At 48.2% G+C, this 25,871-nt stretch overlaps 1 protein-coding gene across 3 annotated transcripts in view; it reads right to left on the reverse strand.

Moving 5' to 3' along the window:
* The window catches only part of PHF2 (PHD finger protein 2), a 102,918-nt gene extending 77,879 nt beyond the window's left edge, over window positions 1–25,039 (reverse strand). For all 3 annotated transcript variants that reach the window (XM_068419855.1, XM_068419856.1, XM_068419853.1), the window contains exon 1: window positions 24,817–25,039. In XM_068419855.1, the coding sequence (XP_068275956.1) occupies window positions 24,817–24,914 (98 nt within the window). In that variant the 5' untranslated portion in view covers window positions 24,915–25,039. The remainder of the gene's footprint in view (window positions 1–24,816) is intronic.
* Window positions 25,040–25,871: the final 832 nt, after the last annotated feature.

Consider the following 25,871-nt stretch of genomic DNA (forward strand, 5'->3'; position numbering starts at 1 on the left):
CTTTGATGTATTCTTTTATATATATATATATATTTATAGATACACAGCAGTCCTCATAGTACATCGACATTACCTTTTCATGCTCTATTTTGCATGGCAAACAATCTGAGCCAAGCTCATGAGGGAAACTCCAGCAATGAACCGATGGTATGCCAAGGAAGGAAGAAAGAAATGGAACGATTTTCACTGTCATATTTATTAAAAACTTACTATATTAAAACCATCAACAATACAATTTAAGAATGATAAATTATTAACAGAACCCCCCCAAACAACTCTGGACTATTTCTGTTGTTGAGTTGCATGACCTGCTCTTACATCTTCATTAGCTTTAAGCACTTCAAATACATTTTTCAAAAGATTAGCACCAAATTTCAAATGATCTAATTACAGGTTTATCACATTTTATTACTATTTCAAGATGGTAAATGGGCTTTATCTGCATACGTCTACATCTGTGCTGTGCTCTGAGTGTCTTTCCCGTGCAGTTCTCTGCAGCTCTGGCCAACTCACCCCAACAATAATTAACCAGTGTGACAATATCTGAGCCTTCTGCGCACACAACGCTCTGCATTGTCTCCTTGCTGAAGACAGCCATCGTGGAGATGGTCAATCTTCTCCTTTGACACAGCAGATAGGATATATATCTCCGTATGATAGATACCATGTGTGACAAGAGGGAAAAAATGACACAAAACTGGGAGGAGTGGCTGACACAGCGGAAGGCTGCGCAGCCATTCAGAGAGACCTGGACAGGCTGGAGAGTTGGGCGGGGAGAAATTTAATGAAATATAACAAGGGCAAGTGTAGAGTCCTGCATCTGGGCAAGAACAACCCCATGTATGAGTGCAAGTTGGGGACAGACCTGTTGGAGACCAGTGTAGGAGAAAGGGACCTGGGGGTCCTAGTGGACAGCAGGATGACCATGAGCCAGCAGTGTGCCCTTGTGGCCAAGAAGGCCAATGGCATCCTGGGGTGTATTAGAAGGGGTGTGGTTAGCAGGTCAAGAGAGGTTCTCCTCCCCCTCTACTCTGCCCTGGTGAGGCCGCATCTGGAATATTGTGTCCAGTTCTGGGCCCCTCAGTTCAAGAAGGACAGGGAACTGCTAGAGAGAGTCCACTGCAGAGCCACGAAGAAGATTAAGGGAGTGGAACATCTCCCTTATGAGGAGAGGCCGAGGGAGCTGGGTCTCTTTAGCTTGGAGAAGAGGAGACTGAGGGGTGACCTCATTAATGTTTATAAATATGTAAAGGGCAAGTGTCATGAGGATGGAGTCAGGCTCTTCTCAGTGACATCCCTTGACAGGAAAAGGGGCAACGGGTGCAAGCTGGAACACAGGAGGTTCCACATAAATATGAGGAAAAACTTCTTTATGGTGAGGGTGACCGAACACTGGCACAGGCTGCCCAGAGAGGGTGTGGAGTCTCCTTCTCTGGAGACATTCAAAACCCGCCTGGACGCGTTCCTGTGTGATATGGTCTAGGTAATCCTGCTCCAGCAGGGGGATTGGAGTAGATGATCTTTCGAGGTCCCTTCCAATCCCTAACATTCTGTGAGTCTGTGATTCTGTGAAAAAAAGCAAACCTGCACGTTTAGAAGGAAAAACATGGTAGTAATATTTGTACTATCCAGAGGCATAAACCACACAGGTTTCCTAAGATCAGGCGTATAGACTAGTCATTGGGCTGGTATAAAACGAGGTAGTGTCCTTTATGTCATGGGCTGATAATGATTTACTGCACCTGGTAACTCAACCCTGAAGGCACACACTTCACTGGCTAACTGGTACTACTGGTCTCCCCCCTGGTCTGCAAAGGGACCGATTTCACTTTTACAAGCTGTATGACATAATAGGTTGGTGATAATGGATCAGTCAACGGGGCTTGATCCTGGGGCCCCTTTCCCCTCTCTTGACTTCAGCAGAACCTGTATTTACTGAACAAGGTCCCAAGGCCCCGCTGCTGAGCGGACCCTTCTGTTTGGGGTTCATCGTCGTTCATCAGCAATTTTAGAGCACATATCTACACGCCACATCAACAGTAAGTCGTTCGCTACAGATTTCACACAGCATCTCATCCAAAGACATCACGCCTCGCAGCAACCAGCAGCCCATTAGGCACTGCTGCAGTGCAAGCGCTCGGGGATTTGATAAGTGACTCCTAGAAAATGAATTCGCTATAAATTAACATCACATTTCACAGAACTGTTCTTTTAGGCTGTATTTTGGGATGAAGCCTCAGAGCCTGACTCAGCGAACACCCAGCGTTACTCTCATGACACAGAAGTGAACCAGAGCTTACTCATGTGAGAAACATGGCTTGACTGCAGATGTGACTGCCGCGACGGGGATTTCCATTTCCCAAGGAGGGAAGAGAGGTTCATGCTCATTTGAACCTAGGAGGACACGTGGGGGGATTTACAAAGCTGTTTATCATGCGACGGTCAAACCAAAAGCCAGAAGGAATTGCTGGTCCCACAGCTGCTCGTCCAGCAGCAGGGCAATACCGAACACTTGTGAGCACGCCGTGTAAAGCTGCATTGCAAACAAACCTGCAGAGTGACACACAAATACTCTGTAAGGTAGGTTTGCCTAAACTGAAACACAATCTAAACCAAAGAAACAGCAGGAAGAGGACAGGGGTTTGCAAGGCTCTGGGCAAGCCACTTGACAGACCCAAACCTCCTCTGAATACACGGAAGAAAGAATTCATAAACTCAGTAAGTATCAGAATCTGATTTAACCAGGCATTTTAAACGGAACCATGTTCCCAGCTCCTTTTCTGGGAAACTCGTGGCATCCTGCCCGGCATGGCAAACACGGCCCCGGGCAGCAGCAGACCTGTCTAGCAGCCAAGACCCCCGCTCCCCGCACTGCCAGCACTTCCCTACTTACACCTTTAACATCTCCCTATTGAAAAAACAAAACCAAAACCCCGCAACTTTAATTCAGATGAAATGGACACACAAAATAGTATCGCAAAGAAGCTCTAAGCAACTCTTAAAGTACGAACTTCCTACTCCTCATTCCCCAGTGTGCCAATTTACTCCCATCTCTTTGTTCGCTACCTTTTTGACATCGCTGCAAAAGCCTGTCTTGGCCAGCCAGAACAGACAGAATCTTGTAATATTTTCTGTAGTCTGAGTGGAAGGCAAAAGAGAAGCTTCAAAAGTGGCTATTAGGTTGCATTCATGGACCATAACGGTCTTAATTCTGGCAGTCAAACTAGATGCATTTAAGAGGATGCTTTTCTTCTCCCTCCTTATCAAGCTTTTTATGTAGGTTTGTGTCATTTAAAAGCACAAAACGTTTCAAAGTGTAAGAAGTAAATCTGAAATCACATATAAGCAGTAACATTCAAAGTAACCTGTCTAAAACTGAATTCCTTAAGTTTCATATGCTGCCATTACCAGTGACTAATACTGCAGACATCAATTTGTTTCCAACAGCAAACACGTCACAGTCACCTGTAAACTTTAGTTATTTTCAAATTACTCCAAATGAGTTAGGAACTGCTAAATCCACATTTTCACAGAATCACAGAATCAATCAGGTTGGAAGAGACCTCTGGGATCATCGAGTCCAACCATTGCCCTGACACCACCCTGTCAACTAGACCATGGCACTAAGTGCCATGTCCAGTCTTTTCTTAAACACCTCCAGAGATGGGGACTCCACCACCTCCCTGGGCAGCCCCTTCCAATGGCTAATGACCCTTGCTGAAAAGAAATTCTTCCTAATGTCCAACCTGAACCTCCCCTGGCCAAGCTTGAGGCTGTGTCCTCTTGTCCTATCGCTAGTTGCCTGGGAGAAGAGGCCGACTCCCACTTCGCTACAACCTCCCTTTCAGGTAGTTGTAGACTGCACTAAGGTCACCTCTGAGCCTCCTCTTCTCCAGGCTAAACACCTCCAGCTCCCTCAGCCATTCCTCGTAGGTCAGACCCTCCAGACCCTTCACCAGCTTGGTCGCCCTCCTCTGGACTCGCTCCAACACCTCAACATCTTTCTTGAAGTGCGGGGCCCAGAACTGGACACAGGATTCAAGGTGCGGCCTCACCAGTGCCGAGTACAGAGGGACGATCACTTCCCTACACCGGCTGGCTACACTATTCCTAATAGAGGCCAGGATGACATTGGCCTTCTTGGCCACCTGGGCACACTGCTGGCTCATGTTTAGCCGGCTGTCAATCAGCACCCCCAGGTCTCTTTCCGCCGGGCCGCTTTCTAACCACTCTTCCCCCAGCCTGTAGCGCTGCATGGGGTGGTTGTGGCCCAAGTGTAAGACCCGGCACTTGTTCTTGTTGAACCTCACGCCGTTGGTTATTTTTGCAACTAATTTGCTCCAAACTGACAAAGGAAGCCCTAAATATTTCTTAATAACACATCACTTTGAACTGCAGAGGAGCGGTAACAGAACCTAGAGCACCCAGTAACATTCAGTGTCATTAGTAACTGAACGTGCTCTGAGACTGTGCGTCGTTACAGGGCTAATGTTATGCTGCCATAAATTGCTATTTGCTTCAGCTGATTCAGACGTCTGCAAATCGACAAACACATACTGCACGTAATTTATGAAGCAGATTTCCATGTACCAAAGAACTGTAAAAAAATTGTAATCACGTTACGTTTGGAGACGTGGATTAAATGTCTCCATAAACACCGAGAACAGCTTTGATCGTTCACACACCTGGAGCCCCCGGTTCTTTCAGTCTACAATACTTAACACGTGGTACTGAGATCCAGCTATGCTTCTGCAAAGTCTTACATGAAGTATTGCTTTCGTGCTGATGCATATTGCTAAGCACAATTAACGTTATATTTACGTTTAACATTATGCTTTAAAATTAGAATTTTAAAATTATAATTTAAAAAATTACGTTGCACATATCAAGGCAGCACATTTACTGGAACTCATATATAAAAAGAGTAGGAAGATGCAAAGTGTTACCAATGGCTTTTATTTCCAAAGCTACTTAAGTTATTAAATGGGAAGTAATAAATATTCTTTTTTTCTCCAGACAGTTTTAATGCCTTTTTACAAACATGACATAAAGTGTTAATATTGTTTCCCCGCTTGTGGCTCATCAACACAAAATTAGAGTTCAGCCTTGCTCTCCTCAAAGGGAAAACCTCACCTAAAGAGTGAACACTTCCAGTCCATGCAAGTTGGCTTTCCCCTAAGATACTCTATCATTCATTAACTACCTGTGACATTTTCTGTGAAATCTCTGTCCCCTTGAAGACCTGTGGCATGAGCAAGACCTGGGACGGAGCCTGCCGCTCTTGCAGGCGTTTTGCCACTGGCTTGGGTGGGAAGGCACGGGGCCAGCGCAGCTGAACCTCCCCTGCAGCAAGCCCTGCATTTAAAGCAAACAGCTCTGCTTTGAGCAGAATTGCGGAGCTCCGAGAACACAAAGAAACACAAAATTCAGAAAGAACAAAGAAAAAGCAGCAGCAGCAGCCACTGGGTTCAGACTGTGACCGTCAGCAGTCAGATGAGCTCTGAAAACATAATACAACCCCACTCACTGCTAAATTCAGTTTAGGCGCTGTTCAGAGACACCTCCTCGAAGCCTGCTTTTCCTGCTAACACCATTCACCAACTCTCTCGCCATGAAAATGCGGAAAAAAATACTCTGAATAGCATTTGTAGCAAGTACTCAGTATCTGTGAAAAACTTCCTGTTACCCAAGCATAAAATGACGACTCTCCTTGGACTGCCTCCTAAAAAAAAATAACCCAAGCAAGCAAAAAACCCCAACCAACCAAAGAAAATTCTCAGCCCCTCCCTGAGGAAAAAGCAGAGGCTTGACAAATTAAAAACTTCAAGGCTTGGCTTGTCATTTCTTTAACATAACGGGTAACAGCATTTCTGATTACAGCTGATATGCTGAATTGATCATTTTTTACTGTCCTTTATTTTGGAAGCAAAAAAGGACAACTCCAACTCCTGCTTCTTCCAGCCCTTTGTATATTTTTCAAATAGCACTGGAGTAATTTCATTTCAGCAACAACTTCACTTACTTAAGCATTTTTAAAATGGAATACCCACAGTATCCAACAAGGACAATGGACTGTGTTCAGCTTGAAAATCGAAAGAATAAAATCACTTCACATCACCTGAGAACCAGCTCATGTATTTTTTCTCAGTTACAGTGAGCAGTCAACATGCGGGAGGAAAACACAGCTGATCAAAACGAAACCTTCGAGTTACGGCTGAAGTAAAACCAGGTAACTTTTGCTGAGAAAAAATGAAACCCAAAATGAAATCCAAAAAACCTCCAGAAGAGCCAGCAAATGACATTACCTGAGCTTCGTGTTGGAGTGAGTCCAGAAGAGGGCGACCAAGCTGGTGAAGGGTCTGGAGGGTCTGACCTACGAGGAACGGCTGAGGGAGCTGGGGATGTTTAGCCTGGAGAAGGAGGCTCAGAGGTGACCTTAGTGCAGTCTACAACTACCTGAAGGGAGGCTGTAGTGGAGTGGGAGTCGGCCTCTTCTCCCAGGCAACTAGCGATAGGACAAGAGGACACAGCCTCAAGCTTCGCCAGGGGAGGTTCAGGTTGGACATTAGGAAGCATTTCTTTTCAGAAAGGGTTATTAGCCATTGGAAGGGGCTGCCCAGGGAGGTGGTGGAGTCCCCATCTCTGGAGGTGTTTAAGAAAAGCCTGGACATGGCACTTAGTGCCATGGTCTAGTTGACAGGGTGGTGTCAAGGCAATGGTTGGACTCGATGATCCCAGAGGGCTCTTCCAACCTGGTTGATTCTGTGATTCTGTGATTCTGATAGCAGCAATCCAGAAACCGCAACTTGTACACAGATTTGCTGATTCAAAGAGCACATACACGAGAGCTAAATATTCTGACACAGAAAAATCACAGTGGATTGCCACTTATCTGCTACTCCATATCACTGCCAAGCTGCAAAGGAGCACACTATGTTCAAGACGCACATTCTGCCTTAAACAAATATTTTTCTTAAGATACTGAATACCAGAAGACGACTCCATGCAATTACAAGTTTGCTGGGCTTCTACCAACCAGCAATACTGCACAGGTAGTTGATGCGTACTTGGCGCACAGTGCAAGCCAGTGCCAGGCAGAAGGATAGCTCAGGGGATGCTGTAATAGAAAATTCAGATTCAGAGGCAACTCCAGCGGTCAGCCGGCCGTCAGGATGGGAAATCCAGCAAACACAGACCACGGCACTGCTACCAGACCTTCCTGGTGCTCTTCTGTCTTCCAGAGCAACTTTCACTCCCCTTTCCCTTCCAGAGATAAACTATTCATTTTCTTCATTATGTCAGGTATTACATTTCATAAATGTAATACATTTCATATCACAAATCATAGAATCACAGAATCATCTTGGTTGGAAAGGACCTTTAAGATCATCGAGTCCAACCATCAACCTAACACTGCCAAGGCCACCACTAACCCATGGCCCTCAGCACCACATCTACACGGCTTTTAAATCCCTCCCGGGATGGTGACTCCACCACTGCTCTGGGCAGCCTGTTCCAGTGCTTGACAACCCTTTTGGGGAAGAAATTGTCCCTGATCTCCAATCTAAACCTCCCCTGGTGCAACTTGAGGCCGTGTCCTCTCATCCTATCGCTTGTTACTTGGGAGAAGAGACTGACCCCCCCCCTCTCCACACCCTCCTTTCAGGCAGCTGTAGAGAGCGAGAAGGTCTCCCCTCAGCCTCCTTTTCTCCAGACTAAAGAACCCCCATATTAATGTATTAATTAATGTGCACGCATGAGAGAGAGTTAAACCAAAGCCAACCACAGAGCAGTTAACTGATTTGACAAAAACTCGGAGAAACGGAGGAGCAAAGCCGGTAACGAAACCTTTCAGTCCCGTCTCTCTGTCCTCTGTGTTAACCACTGGTGTTTAACCACTGTGTCTGAAAATATAAACGTCAAGTATTTAACACAGAGTTCTGACTACAACAAATTACACAGCAGCTTTAAATCCAGAGTATCTTTAGGCTCCACAATTCTACAAAACACACAGAAACAGCTGCAGCAAATCACACAGGGCTGCATCGTACCGTGCACTTGAACCAGCACACCAGGCACGCTGCAACAACAGGTGAAATCGCTGAAGAATCAAGGAAAGCAGAAAGAAATGCATAACTTTTCCCCAAAATATGTTTTTAGGCTATTGTATTGAACAGAAATTAGCATTACAAAATCCAGACTGCTCAAATCACCACAATCAGCACTGGTGAGGGCGCACCTTGAATCCTGTGTTCAGTTTTGGGCCCCTCACTACAAGAAAGACCTTGAGGTGCTGGAGCGAGTCCAGAGAAGGGCAACGAAGCTGGTGAAGGCTCTGGAGCACAAGTGTGATGAGGAGCGGCTGAGGGACCTGGGGGGGTTTAGCCTGGAGAAAAGGAGGCTGAAGGGAGACCTTCTCGCTCTCTACAACTGCCTGAAAGGAGGGTGTAGGGAGGTGGGGTCAGTCTCTTCTCCCAAGTAACAAGTGATGGGATGAGAGGAAACAGCCTCAGGTTGTGCCAGGGGCGGTTTAGATTGGAGATCAGGAACAATTTCTTCACCGAAAGGGCTGCCAAGCACTGGAACAGGCTGCCCAGGGCAGTGGTGGAGTCCCCATCCCTGGAGGGATTTAAAAGCTGTGTAGATGTGGTGCTGAGGGCCATGGGTTAGTGGTGGCCTTGGCAGTGCTGGGTTAACAGTTGGACTCGATGATGTTGAAGGTCCTTTCCAACCAAAACAATTCTATGATTCTATTATTAGACTGCTGTGGCTGCCCCACCAGCCTCTGGCTCCCCGCGCAGGATACCTGCTCGCAAGCACAGCTCCTTTCAGCATGAAGCTGGGTTATTGCTTCAACGCTCACTCCAAAGGCAGCACGTTATTGACTGAATCCTCATTACTAGTTCTACCACCCCTGTGGGCCTCTCATCCAACTACTGCTCAGCTTTCACTACTTCGACCCCAAGATCTCTTAAGATGATAGCTATAGGTGCTGTGGAAGGAATGGGCACGTTTTGATGAATACAGCATTAATAATCTAGGATTGCTTGAAGATGTGGGAGTAAAACTGCAGGGGACTATGAGTAATACCACAGGGTGAGATGCAGCTGTGGATGAAAAAATGTTACTATTTCTGATTCTGTTTACGAAGTGTAAACTGGAAGACCAAGTCAGTGCAGGAGGCAGGGTACGTCAGGACACGCACGCTGTTCTGAACGAATAAAGAAGGCTCTTAAGAAGTTAAGTACATTATTTCTCTTAATTCTTTGGAAACCCAGAGAATTGCTTTCACAGGACTCTTACAAAATAGGCAAGTATTTCAGAACACCTCACCTTCACCGTTCCAGCGTGCCTTTTGCAGGGCTGGGGAAGGATTATTCTCCTACAGCACTGTTTAATGCCCTGCTGTATTTTGAAGTCTTACCATGAAGTCTTACCCTCTCTTAAACATCAGACCAGACTGACTAGAGAATGTGAACCCTTGCAGCAGCAACAGTAAATATTTTTTCCCAACTACCACAATATTTTACACCTGAAAAACGCAGACAGTTGGGCATGGCTTTAGAGTCATGACACCTGCTCAGCCTGACTGAGAAGTACCAAGCTTTCCTGCAGACCTGATGATGACCTGTTCCCACAGCCGACAACCACTGAGAGCTGTTGGGTTGTAGCTCTGCTACAATGACACCACAGTTGTGACTAAATCCAACACGAGCCCAAGCCATCAAGTGATTTCACTTGTCTTAAATACTCATACTTTGACTTATCAGTGCTGGTTCACCATATTGGAGAGGGTTTTTCTTTCTATGAACTCAGAGTAGTCTTCTGCTACTATTCATGAGCTAAATCAAAAGGCAGAAAACCAATTTCAGAACCAAGTTGCTTAAAAAATAACTAGGAAACCTCTATTTGGCTTCTTTATAAGTTTAATGCAGATAACAAACATTTGCTGGTTATGTCTGAGAAGTTACCACGAATATAGACAAAGCAAAAGGGAAACATTAGTGTTGAGTTGAAGATATGTGAAAAAACATTCACTGAAATATGGTCAAAAATGAAAATGTGTCTGTATGGAACTAGAAAATTAGGCATATTTCTTGAACTGTAGAAGAAATGTTCAACTGCTTTCTCAGGAGAACTCAAATGAATAATTATATCATCTCACAATTAGAGAAGACGACTCTCTTAGCAGAAGACATCAAAACATTGATGGAAAAATCTGACTGAGAAAGAGGGCTCTCCAACTCAACTAACAAAGCCATAAGATACAGCAGCTGGAAACTGAAAATAAGCAAACTTAGATTGGAAATACGTGTGATTTTTCCAACTAAGAAACAATAAACTATTGGGACAACTCACTAGTGGATTTGTTGACTTTTCCTCAAGAGTAGATGTGCTTTCATTTGGCTGATGTGTTTGTTCTGATGCAAAAAAAAAGTTGGTTGATGATCTACGGAAGAGTTCAGAATACTGTCAAGCACCATTTTGGCATTAAAATCGGTGAATTCACAGCAGCATCTCAGAACAAGCCTGAATGTTTCGAGATCTCCCCAACCATCTAAGCAAGGGTAAGCCCACCCACTTTAGAACAAAAGTCCCATGTTCAGCTGTAAGGAAATGGCATCCTCACAGAATCACAGAATCACAGAATGTTAGGGATTGGAAGGGACCTCGAAAGATCATCTAGTCCAATCCCCCTGCCGCAGCAGGATTGCCTAGACCATATCACACAGGAACGCGTCCAGGCGGGTTTTGAATGTCTCCAGAGAAGGAGACTCCACAACCTCTCTGGGCAGCCTGTTCCAGTGTTCAGTCACCCTCACCGTAAAGAAGTTTTTCCTCATATTTATGTGGAACCTCCTGTGTTCCAGCTTGCACCCATTGCCCCTTGTCCTGTCAAGGGATGTCACTGAGAAGAGCCTGGCTCCATCCTCATGACACTTGCCCTTTACATATTTATAAACATTAATGAGGTCACCCCTCAGTCTCCTCTTCTCTAAGCTAAAGAGACCCAGCTCCCTCAGCCTCTCCTCATAAGGGAGATGTTCCACCCCCTTAATCATCTTCGTGGCTCTGCGCTGGACTCTCTCTAGCAGTTCCCTGTCCTTCTTGAACTGAGGGGCCCAGAACTGGACACAATATTCCAGATGCGGCCTCACCAGGGCAGAGTAGAGGGGGAGGAGAACCTCTCTTGACCTGCTAACCACACCCCTTCTAATACACCCCAACTCACCTTTCTCAGATCTTCTCTAACGCTCTCTACCATCTTCATGGCTTTCAATAGTAGCTGAGAGGCCTTGTCTCCAGACCAGAAAACAGCCAAATCTTTAGAATGATTAATCCCTAGTCAGCACCTGAATGCAGAGTACAAGCTTTAGTGTTTCATACACAACGGGCAGGGATGAGCGAGCCGAGACTGCCGAGAGGTTGCCCACGACTTCTTTTCTAGCTGGATTACGCACAGTGGGAAAGCAGCCTTAGGTTATTTGGTCTTCCCGTGGGTCTTGCTGCTTCTGGTGGTACTTCTGAGACTTTGATTTCTGAAGTGACCATGGAAAAAAATACTTATTAGCCCTACAAGCTTACCATTCTTTGCTTAATTAGTATCCATTCAGGTATCCAGCAGGATTCCTCACCACAGCAGCATTCTTTAATTCCACAAGAGGTATTTCTTGGATAGGAGTTCATATGCTACACCTGTAGTAGTCTGTAAGGAGCTAGATGTTCAAGTGGTCCTGCTCTCAGTTAATTCCAGCCAATAAACCGCAAGTTTTAGCTAAAAAAATTAAAAGTACACCAGATACACTCTAATTTTACATTCCTTAGCAACTGCTACAATTGCATTTAAGGGTATTTAGCAACCAGGAATGGAGAGAAACAAAATCCCAAATGGATAGCAGGGTGATCCAGGAGACACTCTCCTTGTTCAGACACAGGCCAAACAGCAAGAGAAGTCTAAGCCCTTTCCCTTCCCTCTCCTGCCCCGATCTAGAGACTTCGGTGAGATGTTCAGCAGAAGGGATTAAATATTGCTAATATTCTGGCTATGGGGACTGTATTCCTGAATAACGATCACTGGCTGTTTCGTGTGCTCCCACGTTATTCCGCGTTCATCCAAAAACGTAATGAGAACCATTTGCAGTCTTTGTTGTATCTGGCTTCTGGAGGCAGTGCCCAGGCATGTACAATGAGAGACTGTTCTGCACCGCAGCGGTAACAACACGGATCCGAGCCGAAAGGGTAAATCACAACCACATGGCTCACGTTTAATGCGGGTATTTTTATACACGGGAGCAATCACACGTGCATACTATCACCATGTACAAATCCCATGAAAACCAAGGAGATCACAGAATCACAGAATCAACCAGGTTGGAAGAGCCCTCTGGGATCATCGAGTCCAACCATTGCCCTGACACCACCATGGCAACTAGACCATGGCACTAAGTGCCATGTCCAGTCTTTTCTTAAACACATCCAGAGATGGTGACTCTACCACCTCCCTGGGCAGCCCCTTCCAATGCCTAATGACCCTTGCTGAGAAGAAATTCTTCCTAATGTCCAACCTGAACCTCCCCTGGTGAAGCTTGAGGCTGTGTCCTCTTGTCCTGTCGCTGGTTGCCTGGGAGAAGAGGCCGACTCCCACTGCACTACAACCTCCCTTCAGGTAGTTGTAGACTGCACTAAGGTCACCTCTGAGCCTCCTCTTCTCCAGGCTAAACAACCCCAGCTCCCTCAGCCGTTCCTCGTAGGTCAGACCCTCCAGACCCTTCCCCAGCTTGGTCGCCCTCCTCTGGACTCACTCCAACACTTCAACATCTTTCTTGAAGTGCGGGGCCCAGAACTGGACACAGTATTCAAGGTCTGGTCTATTCATATCATCTGGTCAACCAGATCACTCTGCTGTCCACGCATAGTGCAGACATGGTGTCACTGTGGCAAAGGAGCACAGGAAGACGATTATTTTTTTAAATAATGGGTATGTATTAACTAGGGGTTTCTTAAATCATTACAATTTGGCCACATCAAATCCAGCTTTTCCAGACCAACGAACAGCACACGTGACGTAGGAACAGCGTTCCTGCCAATTTTCACATTTCCATCACCTTCCATTGAGATGTTAACACAGCAAAAAAGGAGGTTTAATAAAAAATGGCAACTAATGACTCCTCACAGAAATATCTTGCCTTTTTTTTTTCACTTGTTACATCCTTTCAGTCTGCCAGATGAAAACTTCAAGGAAAAACACTCTCCCTAAGAGCAAATGTACCGTATTTTTTGCCTAAAGAGGAAAACACAACGAAATCCATACGCAATTCAATAAAAATATAAAGGCAACCGTAACTCCAACTGCTCTCACATAGTTCTAGATTATCAGATTAACAATTACAAAATTTTAAAATATTTTTGTTTTTACAATTCTGGTTTTTTTTTTCCTGTCAAAACATCCTATTGCTTAACTTCCTGCTTGTCTCAACTACTTGCTAAAACTAATGGATAAAATACTACAAATTGCTGAATATCCCATTAGAGGCCCACACCAGTTAGGTGTGCAGCATTAAGCACAAAAACACTGCAGTGAAACTCGGTGTCCTCACATCTGCTCACGTCTGTGGGTACATCACTAAGCCATGGCCTCAGACGGAGAAGGCACATACCGTTTTTTGGGGATGTGGCTGGGAGGAAGCGAAGAGAGGAACTCCTCCTCGGCACTGGTGAGGCCGCACCTTGAATACTGTGTCCAGTTCTGGGTCCTGCACTTCAAGAAAGATGTTGAGGTGTTGGAGCGAGTCCAGAGGAGGGCGACCAAGCTGGGGAAGGGTCTGACCTACGAGGAACGGCTGAGGGAGCTGGAGGTGTTTAGCCTGGAGAAGAGGAGGCTCAGAGGTGACCTTAGTGCAGTCTACAACTACCTGAAGGGAGGTTGTAGTGAAGTGGGAGTCGGCCTCTTCTCCCAGGCAACTAGCGATAGGACAAGAGGACACAGCCTCAAGCTTCGCCAGGGGAGGTTCAGGTTGGACATTAGGAAGAAATTCTTTACAGAAAGGGTCATTAGACATTGGAAGGGGCTGCCCAGGGAGGTGGTGGAGTCACCATCTCTGGAGGTGTTTAAGAAAAGACTGGACATGGCACTTAGTGCCATGGTCTAGTTGACATGGTGGTGTCAGGGCAATGGTTGGACTCGATGATGCCAGAGGTCTCTTCTAACCTGGTTGATTCTGTGATTCTGTGACTGCTGGCAGGGTATCCTTCACATGTGACAGCCTCTTCCAGCAGCTCTACCCAAGGGCCAGGCAAGCTCAACAAGAAGGGGTTTGCGCTCTCCAAGACCATGAGAAAACCATCCCTCGGCAGCCTGGATGTACCCTGGGCTGGGTTCCCAGCTCTGGAGAGCACCAAGCACCAGAGCAAAGCAGATGTTAGAGTCACCACACCATGCTCCCAGCGAGCATGGTCACAGGGACCCTCGGAGAGTGTTCTTCAGAAAGGGTTGAGCTACTCAGTCGTTACGTGGAGTGGGGGACAAACCCCTGAGGAACGAGTCCACATGCGAGACTCTGTGAAATTTGTTAAAAACCTTGTTATTGCCAATATATTGTAGAAGGAAGGTATTTAGAGGTAACAAACACCTAGGTAACATCCTAAAATAGATTGCGCATATTGCCCTAAAATAGATTGCACCCAGTCTTACTGTTTTCAAATAAAAATATAGAAAGGAATTACTATTCACATCACTCAGCAAATATAAGAGTTTCTAACATATCAAGCATAAGAGTTTCTAATCTATATCCACATTACAGTGTTCCCAGCCACAGATAAGACTCATAAAATGGTTACTATTAAAAATCCAGCTGATTTCAAGGAGTTAGCTCACCTATATCACAAAAAAGCCTCTAACGCTGCTACAGTGCACCTTTATGTGACACTTTTAATGTCATAAATCACATTTTCATAAAATATTTTGAGGAACTGTGAAGTATTTTAGATATATAGATTTCTGATGAACAGGAAAATAAAGTCGTTACAACGAGAAAGTTACTGCCATTGAGCTGATGAGAGTTTTGTTCGTTGGAATAATACTGTAGCAAGAGTGTAACACCAGCAGTGGGATTTCATATTTGCTGTGACCCAGCATTCAAATATATTTTGGAAGTGCAATAAAATTTTGCTAATGAAGCTGCGAGCAAAAAAGATCATTTGCTTTTGACAGTGAAAAGATGTTCTGTTCACGCCAGGCAGAAGGCTGGCGGCCCCAGCAGACCACTCAGCACAGCACGCAGCTTGCCACAGCCCCTGCACGTGCCCACACTGCTACCCGAAAGTGTGACCCCAAATTCACGATGGCAAGGTGACTTTAGAACTCGTGGTGGGTGCGCAGCTCCAAGCACCAAGTACTTACTGAGAGTCCTTGGGCAATCGTACAAACTGTCCCTCGGCTGAAGCCCACGCTTGGGTTATGACAGGCTGCCATGTAGGAGATGGCTCTCCAGTCTAGAAGAATACCCTTAGGTTTTGGTGTAGGTATACTACACTAATACCATAAAATGTGTATCGATCAGAAAGAAGAAAATATATTAATGTAATATTAAAGATAAAGGGGTTTAGAAAGCCTTGCAGTGATTCTAGAACAATTTTCCTCTTCACCAGTTTCTCTCTATAATTTTTTTCAGGACATTTTTATCTATTTCCTTCACTATAGAGCTATCACAGAATCGTTTTGGTTGGAAAGGACCTTTAAGATCATCAAGTCCAACTGTTAACCCAGCACTGCCAAGCCCACCACTAACCCATGGCCCTCAGCACCACATCTACATGGCTTTTGAATCCCTCCAGGGATGGGGACTCCACTGCTGAAAAATTTTCAAATTTTTCTTTTTTAATTAAACATGAATTGTGCTCGATATCCGTAACGTTTTATCCTTTCAGAGGTAAAATCGGAATCATTCCAGAGGTAAAACCCCCTGAAATTAAAAGAATCTTTATATACAACACCCTTCTGGGCTCTGTACTTACTGCCAGGGACCAGTGTACAAGACAACGCACTTGCAGGCCAGCTCTTCCTACGTTACTGTCTGCACTTAGTACTACTTAGACTTATATTTTCTAAAGCATATTTTAATTGGGAGAATAATTCCGTGATTTCTGAGCTGACACATCAAAACCTCAATGTTCAGTCCAGCTAAGCGCTCATGATACTTAATTTCCTATTTGCATCAACTGGAGTAATCAGTTCTTTTCACAACTAGACTCGATGTCTCGGTTAAACATTTCACAGAATCACAGAATCTAGAATCACAGAATCAACCAGGTTGGAAGAGCCCTCTGGGATCATCGAGTCCAACCGTTGCCCTGACACCACCATGGCAACTAGACCATGGCACTAAGTGCCATGTCCAGTCTTTTCTTAAACACCTCCAGAGATGGTGACTCCACCACCTCCCTGGGCAGACCCTTCCAATGGCTAATGACCCTTGCTGAGAAGAAATGCTTCCTGATGTCCAACCTGAACCTCCCCTGGCGAAGCTTGAGGCTGTGTCCTCTTGTCCTATCGCTGGTTGCCTGGGAGAAGAGGCCGACCCCCACTCCGCTACAACCTCCCTTCAGGTAGTTGTAGACTGCACTAAGGTCACCTCTGAGCCTCCTCTTCTCCAAGCTAAACACCCCCAGCTCCCTCAACTGAAACCTCAGGGTTTTCTAACGAGCAAGTTTAAACACCAGACACCCAGGCACTGTACACCGAGAGGTGTCTAATAGTGATGCTCAGTCCTACAGCAAAGAACTGATCAAAAGAGAAACATCTGTTCTGCTTCAAAGTCAGCTCTGCAGACCTAGATGTTGCATGGACGTCCATGGAAAACCTGTCCGCCCTTAGGCAGCGGTCCAGAAGAGGACAGAAAGCTCAGAAATAGGGAAGCTGAGGCACTTCTTGCACACGTATCTAAACACAGAGTCTACCCTATCATTTTATTGCAGTCTACAGCTACCTGAAGGGAGGTTGTAGTGAAGTGGGAGTCGGCCTCTTCTCCCAGACAACTAGCGATAGGACAAGAGGACACAGCCTCAAGCTTCGCCAGGGGAGGTTCAGGTTGGACATTAGGAAGCATTTCTTCTCAGAAAGGGTCATTAGCCATTGGAAGGGGCTGCCCAGGGAGGTGGGGGAGTCACCATCTCTGGAGGTGTTTAAGAAAAGCCTGGACATGGCACTTAGTGCCATGGTCTAGTTGACAGGGTGGTGTCAGGGCAACGGTTGGACTCGATGATCCCAGAGGGCTCTTCCAACCTGATTGATTCTGTGATTTAGCAGGAGTGCTGTGCTCCTGGGGATGTCAGCATTACAATACCACCGTGGAAGAAGTTAAAGGTGAACCTCAATTTTCATGCAAGCTTCTTTTTTTTTGAGTAAGAATCCAACCCTTTTCATTTACGCCAAATACAAGCTTTCAACCCTCCAGCATATTATTTCTGCAAGATACAACTGCAGATACAACGTTGCATCTGCTACACAAGTTGAGACCATACTTCTAACAAACAAAAACTAAGACTATACTTTTAACAAAGTATTCTTGCAGCTGTCATTGATACTGCAAGGGCCCAAGAGACTCTCTGAGGTCAACAGAAAGTTTTAATGACATACTAAATCTCTGACATATTTTCCATTCTGAATCTCAGGCTCTTTCTCAGAGCACAAATGGATATGAAATGGTAAGACGAGAAGTTTATTTAGCCATGCCAAAGGGACCAAGAACACAACGCTGGCTGGCAACACGCAAAACCGACCCACTTTATCATCCGGCCGGACTCCTGATGCTCTGGAAGTTGGTGTCAACCACCACTGTGGGACCACACAACAGTCCAAGGCAACAAACCCAGCACCGGTACTGGGACAAGCGTGCCACGTGTTTCTACCTCTATGCAGCCCCAGACATTTAAAAAGAATTTTTAAAAAAGATATAAAATGGATTTGAAATGAAAAAAAAAAAAGCTTTTTAAGTTCTCTGACCAGATTTCAACTTACAGAATAAATAACGCTATGTTACTGAAAGGACGATTAAAACAAGGCAAATTCAACCTGAAGACAACAAGGATTTTAACTGGTTTATCTTAAGTTCAAATTGACCTGTTCCATACCGACAACGTGTTTTTTTTTTAAAAAAAAGCAGGTGTTTTGGTTTGTTTGGGTTGTTTTCCTTCTAAGGCAAACAATACCCACTCTGGTGTCCGTGCGGACACTTTATCCAGAATAATTAGCGTGCTTTGTGGGCTCTATAAAATCACAGAATCACAGAATGTTAGGGATTGGAAGGGACCTCGAAAGATCATCTAGTCCAATCCCCCTGCCGGAGCAGGATTGCCTAGACCATATCACACAGGAACGCGTCCAGGCGGGTTTTGAATGTCTCCAGAGAAGGAGACTCCACACCCTCTCTGGGCAGCCTGTGCCAGTGTTCAGTCACCCTCACCGTTAAGAAGTTTTCCTCATATTTATGTGGAACCTCCTGTGTTCCAGCTTGCACCCATTGCCCCTTGTCCTGTCAAGGGATGTCACTGAGAAGAGCCTGGCTCCATCCTCATGACACTTGCCCTTTACATATTTATAAACATTAGTGAGGTCACCCCTCAGTCTCCTCTTCTCCAAGCTAAAGAGACCCAGCTCCCTCAGCCTCTCCTCATACGGGAGATGTTCTACCCCCTTAATCATCTTTGTGGCTCTGCACTGGACTCTCTCTAGCAGTTCCCTGTCCTTCTTGAACTGAGGGGCCCAGAACTGGACACAATATTCCAGATGCGGCCTCACCAGGGCAGAGTAGAGGGGCAGGAGAACCTCTCTCGACCTGCTGACCACACCCCTTCTAATACACCCCAGGATGCCATTGGCCTTCTTGGCCACAAGGGCACACTGCTGGCTCATGGTCATCCTGCTGTCCACTAGGACCCCCAGGTCCCTTTCCCCTACGCTGGTCTCCACCAGGTCTGTCCCCAACTTGTACTGGTACATGGGGTTGTTCTTGCCCAGATGCAGGACTCTACACTTGCCCTTGTTATATTTCATTAAATTTCTCCCCGCCCAACTCTCCAGCCTGTCCAGGTCTCTCTGAATGGCTGCGCAGCCTTCCGGCGCATCAGCCACTCCTCCCAGTTTTGTGTCATCAGCGAACTTGCTGACAGCGCACTCTAATCCCTCATCCAAGTCATTAATGAATATATTGAATAGTACTGGTCCCAGTACCGACCCTTGCGGAACTCCGCTAGACACGGACCTCCAACTGGACTCTGTCCCACTGACCACCACTCTCTGGCTTCTTTCCTTCAGCCAGTTCACAATCCACCTCACTACCCGATCATCCAGACCACATCTGGTTTTCTTTTTTTGGCTGGAATAGAGCATAAGGGAAAGCATTCGGGTGTAGGTATTAGCATGGCTTATTCACAAGAGCCGCTCTGGTCAATCTCCCAGTACAGACAAGTGCATTTCTTAATCCAGCTCGAGTTCACGCTGCATCAAGGTTTCCCTTCATAATTTTATGAAATGGGGTTCACCCATCATCATTTTATGCTGCATGAACTACTTTTAAACAAACCTTTTATGATTTTACTAAGTTATGTACTTCAGCTATGCCTCAGGCAGTAAGTTTCAAAGTTTCAATATACATGGGGTAGAAAAATAAATACAAAAATACCTGTTATTTTATTTAGCACCTGATTGTGTGATCCCATCCTACAACACCAGGTGCATGTTAGAAGAACCGTTAACAAAATATCCACTGCAGAGAAAACAAATAATTTACCTTCCTTCACCTACAGCTGTAATAAATAACGCAGTACGGATTTCTAGTTGAACAAACTTGTACAAAAGGACTTGCCTTGCCTTGAACATTAGGTCCTGTAACACTCCCATAATAGATGAGATACTTAGAAACCTGCTGTTAAACACGACTTCTTCCAACCCTCCACAGTTTACACTCACAACCTGTCCCCAAACCCCTCCTAGCTGCTTTCACTGCAGCAAAGGCGCTTTCCTAAGCAGAGGGTGTCCCTGAGGCAGGCAGCTCCTAAACCTCAGAGGTCATGGCCAACATCATCACCCAGGTGCAGAGAAGAAGGCAGTGCTCTTCACGCAGCACAGGTGGAACATGCTTTGGCCAAACAGCTCCACCAAGCCAGTGAACCATCATCTAAAGCAAGTCTGCACAGCACATAGCACAGAAAACACCTCCTCCAGCCTGCAGTACTGCCTGCGCAAAGCCATTTGTCTGGCCAGGCCTACAGATGAGGTAGCAGAGTGACCACCTGGGCACCTGCTGGTTCTCAGCTTCTTCATCCATCAGCACACAATGAAACTCCCTCCTCCTCCTCCTCTCCTTGCCTTCCCCAAGTCCAAAGAGCCATTTCCCATACCAACAGGCTTTACAACTGTGGGGGATCTACAACCCCAGCTATTGCCTGCAGTCCTGCTGCTGGGTAACACGCAGAACAACACCAGGAGCTCCTCATCTGGCAGGAGACCCAAGAGTTGAGGCCATAACACAGACGTACTATGAGAGAGTGGTGGAGGAGCCAGGAAAGCACAGAGCACTGAGGTTGGCTTTTTACAGGAAAGCAAAGGACTAGAAGCAGCTGAGGTGTGTAGGACTTCAATAGACCATGGAGCCACATCAAAGCACGTACAGTCTTCACAAACAGAGGAGTCAAACAACCCCACTGCCTGCTTTAGCGTTATTTTCCTTTTGCCTATGAGATCATCTCCACCCTCTCCAGACAGAGCTTGAAGCTGCTTGTCTCGAGCTGCTCAGGCAAACGGAGAGCACGGAAATGATTGAAAGCCAATCTAACAAGAAGTCACAAACGTACTGGCGGTTCCATAGCTCAACACACTTCATAAACGGTGTCCAGGGGTCTCCAGTGATGAGTAACACATGGAGTCATAACAGAGGGGGCTCAGAAAGCTTTCAGAAAGAAAGGACCAGAGCTAACGATGACAAGTTCTTTACTTCTTCCTACAGATCAGCAACACCACACGGGCAAGACTACCAAAGGCTACCGATGTACAAAACCAACGCGATGCCTAATCTTTGTCTGTCAGAAGAATCTTATCGGGCGTATGTATCAATTCAGCCGTACGGTCTAACGCAGCAACTCCACTGCGTGCAGGCCTAAGACCAGAACGATGGCAGGAGCCCAGGCAAGAGCAGCGAGTGCTCCGAGGTGCCGCCTTCCCCGCCACGGAGGAGCTCAGATCCAGCAGTGAGGAACCACCTGGACGTTTCTCAGGATTAAGTAATTTCTATGGAAAGATCTAACACCGCTTCACAAGGGAAATGCTCCCTGAAAGAGATAATAAAAACGATCAGTGATATCTAAAAGCCGTGGAGAACCCCGAGTCCATCCCTCTGGCACTTGTATCAGGGGAAGCGACACGGAGCAGTGATTTCCAAACTGTAGTCAATGCCATGTCAGCAAACTGCCAAGGACTTGGTGGTGGTCTGGAGAGCGCTTGTCTGACATGTGCCGATGGCTCCACCTCATAGAATCACAGAATCAGTCAGGTTGGAAGAGCCCTCTGGGATCATCGAGTCCAACCATTGCCCTGACACCACCACGTCAACTAGACCAGGGCACTAAGTGCCATGTCCAGTCTTTTTTTAAACACATCCAGAGATGGTGACAAAACCATCCCCGTTTCCAACTTCTAAATGGCATTAAATAAGTTTAACACGTGTTTGATATTTTTATAATATGAATTTACCATCAGAACTGCTGAAGTGGCCACAGAGATGTTACCCAGCCTCAGACACGAGGCAGACTATGACTGCTATGCGAATAAAAACATGAAAAACATTTCTTTAAATATGTGGAAACTACCATCAGAAAGTAAGCATGAAAACACCAGATCTCTTTCTACAAAACCAAAATAGAAATGCCACTTTTTTTTCTGAAATGCACACTGCATGTCATGTTAAAAAGAGAGATAAGTATGATTAAACAATTAAAAAACTGGGCAAGCCTCCTTAAGGGTATGCAGCTTTGCCTACTTGCTTATTTTTGGTTGCAGCACGAGTGCTTGGAGTGTCTAGGAGATACGGGACAATTTTATACAACTGCATCCTGATGTTTATTTTTCTTCGTTGAATATTTTTTTGTCCATAGAAAAGCACACAGGGACACAGATAAGCTGTTTTCTACCAAAGTACTCAATGTACCTCTCCCATACAATTATCTTAGGTTCTGACATGGTGAGAAGTCTCCTCCTTCTCCGTTTCCTTTACTTTAAAATCCATCTCTGGATGCTACCGTGAGCCCAGCAAAAAGGGTACAACACCCCCACGACAGAGCTACAATTCGATTCTGTCCCTTTATACTACAAAACAAAATACCTTCCTTTGCGCGTGCACAAGATATTGCCCCTGAGCTGCCCACGGAATGATCATTTTCTTTATCGGTTACAACTCATCTCTTTTCATCAGTTTTTATCAAAATTCACCACCGTGTGCAGGCCGCTTAACTCCTTTTGCTGTTTATCTTCTCACAGATCTACTCTATCACCACTTTGCATGAAAAATCTTCATTTTTTTCATGCTCTGAAGTTTTCCAAGTCTCAAGCACACAACGCTCGAACCTTCTTTCCAGCCTCCAGATCAGCCTCACCCCATCATTGGTGCCAACTCAATCGACACAGGCCAGTGCGCATCCTTTAAGCCTCACGTCCAGAACCACACGTGTAGAGCACCTCACCTTCAACGCCAGCACTAGAGCTATTGATTTTGGTATTTTGCTTCATGTTTCTACACCACTTTTTAAAATCGATGGCGGAATGTCAGCCCTCACACCACAACGAAGTTTCTTTAACAGTTTTTTTGTGCGCACGGATAGTTTTGGGGAAGATCTGCAGTTGACCCCGGCCTACTCAGGCATCAGCCAACTGCAAAGGCAGCAGGCAGTGCCTCTTGCTCTCACCTCCTCCACCAACTATTTTGAGGCAATTATCAGAGCTGGTTAAAATTAAAGAGTTACAGCTTAACCTTACTGAATACCTGTCACAAAAAAGCGCTCATCCAGGTGATTTACAGGATTTTAATTTCACTTTTTACACTTTTAGCACTCATGGAGAACTGCTGCAAAGCCGGTAACGCTCCACCATCCTCCTCCGTAACACCCGATGCCGCACGGCTGCTCTCCTCTTCCTCCGTGACCCTCCGGTACCACCGTCCCAGAGTCCCGGCTCCCCGGGCGTCCCGCAGGTGCGGTACAAGTCTGGGCTTTCGCTCTCCGCCGCTCCCCCGGCTGACAGCCCCTCCGAGACCCCCCGCTCCGCCAGCACCTCCCCGCACGGCACACGGCGGCCGCCCCGCGCCGCTCGGGACGCGGCTCCCTCCTTCCCCGCTGCCCCCGCCGCAGCTCTCCGGGCCCCGCCGCCCGCCCGCAGGACGGGGCTCAAGAGACTTCTCGGGTAATTCCGTGAATTTTTAATATTTTCGGCTTTCCAGCCACCAACTTCCCCGTTTCTCACAGAGGAGAAAAATAACACTACGCGCTCCCGAAGTTGCGCCCGGCCGCCCGAACTCCAGCGCGGCCGCCCTGCCATTGTCTGCCGCGCCGGCGCTCCGTGAGGGCGGTTTGGGGAGAAATGAGCCGAAAACAGGAGTTCTCCGCCCCGGCCCGCCCTGCTCAGCCACCCCCTCCCCCGCCGCCGCCGCCGCCCGCCGCTTCCCCCCGCCCGGCGGCCGCCGCCGCTACGGCAGGCCCCGGCCCCGGGCGCTTCGGCGGCGGCGATAGGGCCGGCCCGGGGGCGGCGGCGGTGGCGGGGGGCAGCCACCCCCCTGCCCGGGGAGGCACCCGGCGCCCGCCGTGAGGCGCGGCAGGGCGGCGGAGGTCCCCGCGGGGCGGGGGTGCCGTGCCCGGGCTCAGGGGCGGGCTCTGGGCGAGCGGGGTCTTCCCCGCCCGGCCCCCCCCGCCTCAGGGCAGGCGCTCTCCCGCCCCGCCCGGCTGCCGGCTCCCGGCGCGGCGGGGCTTCCCCCGGCCCGCCGCCCCTCCGCCAGGGCGGGCGCGAAGCTGGGCCCCGCCGCGCTCCCCTCAGCCCGCCCCGCCAAGGGTTAAGCCGCAAGGGCGACGGTAGCCCTGTCAGCCGGGAAACACCCCGGCTGCCCCCCCCGCTCCCGCCGCCCCGGGGAGCCGCGGAGGGCTGGGCAGGGGGGTGCCCGGAATCCCCCCGGCCGGGAGGCCGGCCCGGCCCGCCGCGCCAGGCGCCGGAGCCCGCTGACAGGGCGGCGGAGCCCCGTCTTCCGCCACCGCGGCTCCCCGCTCCCCCTGCCCGCGCCGGGCGTGCCGCGGCCGGGCCCCCCCCGCGCCGCGCCGGGCCCCGTGTCGGTGAGGGAAGCGGCGCGGGGCCGCGCGGAGGGCGGCGCGGGACACGCAGCCCCGCGGCCGTACGAGCCCGCCGCCGCGCTGCCATCGCCCGGCCGGCCGGCGGCAGCGATCCCCTCCCCGAGGAAAGCACAATGGCCCCCCCACCCCGGTGACACCGGAGCCCCGGGGATTGGGGGGAGCGGGGGGGGAAGCTTTGTGCGGGGAATCCAGCAAAATTTACAAAACAAAACACAACACACACAAAAAATACAACGGGGAGAGAGCGAGCGAGAGACGGGGGCAGAGTGGCTCCTCCTCCTCCTCCTCTCCAAAAAGGCCTGTTGGAAAACTGCACACGGCGGCGGCTCCGGCAGCGCCGCTCCCCGCGCTGCCCGGCGGAGAAACGGCGGCGAAAGGCGGCGGGACCGCGGCGAAAAGGGGGGTGGGGGGAAAGGCCCGATCTCTTTGTGTTACCTGCCGTGAAACCAGTCCTTGCAGGCATCGCACTCGATCATGAAGCGGGTTACGTCGTAGGGCAGCCTACAGATGCAATAGACGGGCACCGTCGCCATGTTAGCTCCCTTCAAAACAAGGCTCGGCCGCCCGGAGCAGCGCAGCGAGCGGGGCTGGCGGCGGCTCCTGCCGCGGGGTCGCTCCGGCGGCTGCTCCTGCCCGAACGCCGGCGAAATTTGCGATGTCGAGGAGACGGGGTGGGGGGAGAAGGGAGAAAAGAAAAAGGGGGGGGGGGGGGGGAAGGGGAAAAAAAAAAAAACCACCACCAAAAAAAAAAAAAAGATAATGCAGTTACGGCTCCTCAAGGGCGGGCGAGCAATGTCAGAAAAATAATAAAGGGCTTCCCAAAGTTTGGCTGCATGGTTCCTCCGGCTCCGCGAGCGCCGAGCGGACTGGGGCTTTTTTTTGTTGTTGTTGTTGTTGTTAAAATGATTATTATTCAAAATGTTTGGCGAAATGCATTCTATTGCGTGCCCCCTGGTGACAGTACAGTACCGAGGCTTTTCATAAACACTCCGAAATGTAAGCCCTCGCCTTGTAATGTCCTTACGTCAGCTTGCAACATCGCAAGATTTCCTCTGCCGGGGCTGGGGCTGGGGCCGGGGCGGGCGGCGGGGCTCGGCGGGGCGGGCAGGGCAGCGCTGCCGGCGGCGGGCACGGGGGGCTTTTGGGGTGGGGGAGTGGGGGGTTTTACCGCTTAGTTGCCAGGAGGTTTTTTTAAAGAAATCAGCCCGGGCACAGCTTTGCCTCCCCGCTCCTCGGGGCTGAGGGGGTGTCTGGGAGCGGGGAGAGCAGTGGGAGGGATGCGGGGGGGATCCCATGGCCGGTGCGCGGGGTTCCCCCCTCTCCGCGCAAACCCAGCGCGGGGTGTTGCTAAATGTGTGTCTGCAAAAGCGAAGCACAAGAGCCCTCTTTTACTGCCGAGCCGTCGCGGAGCGGGCAGGCTGGAAAGTAGCTGCTGGAAGTGTCGTGGTGCTCTACCAGCATAAGTAACGCCCGGATGGTCTGGTGTCTGG

Source organism: Nyctibius grandis, chromosome 29, assembly GCF_013368605.1.
Source record: "Nyctibius grandis isolate bNycGra1 chromosome 29, bNycGra1.pri, whole genome shotgun sequence".
Classification (NCBI taxonomy): domain Eukaryota; kingdom Metazoa; phylum Chordata; class Aves; order Nyctibiiformes; family Nyctibiidae; genus Nyctibius; species Nyctibius grandis.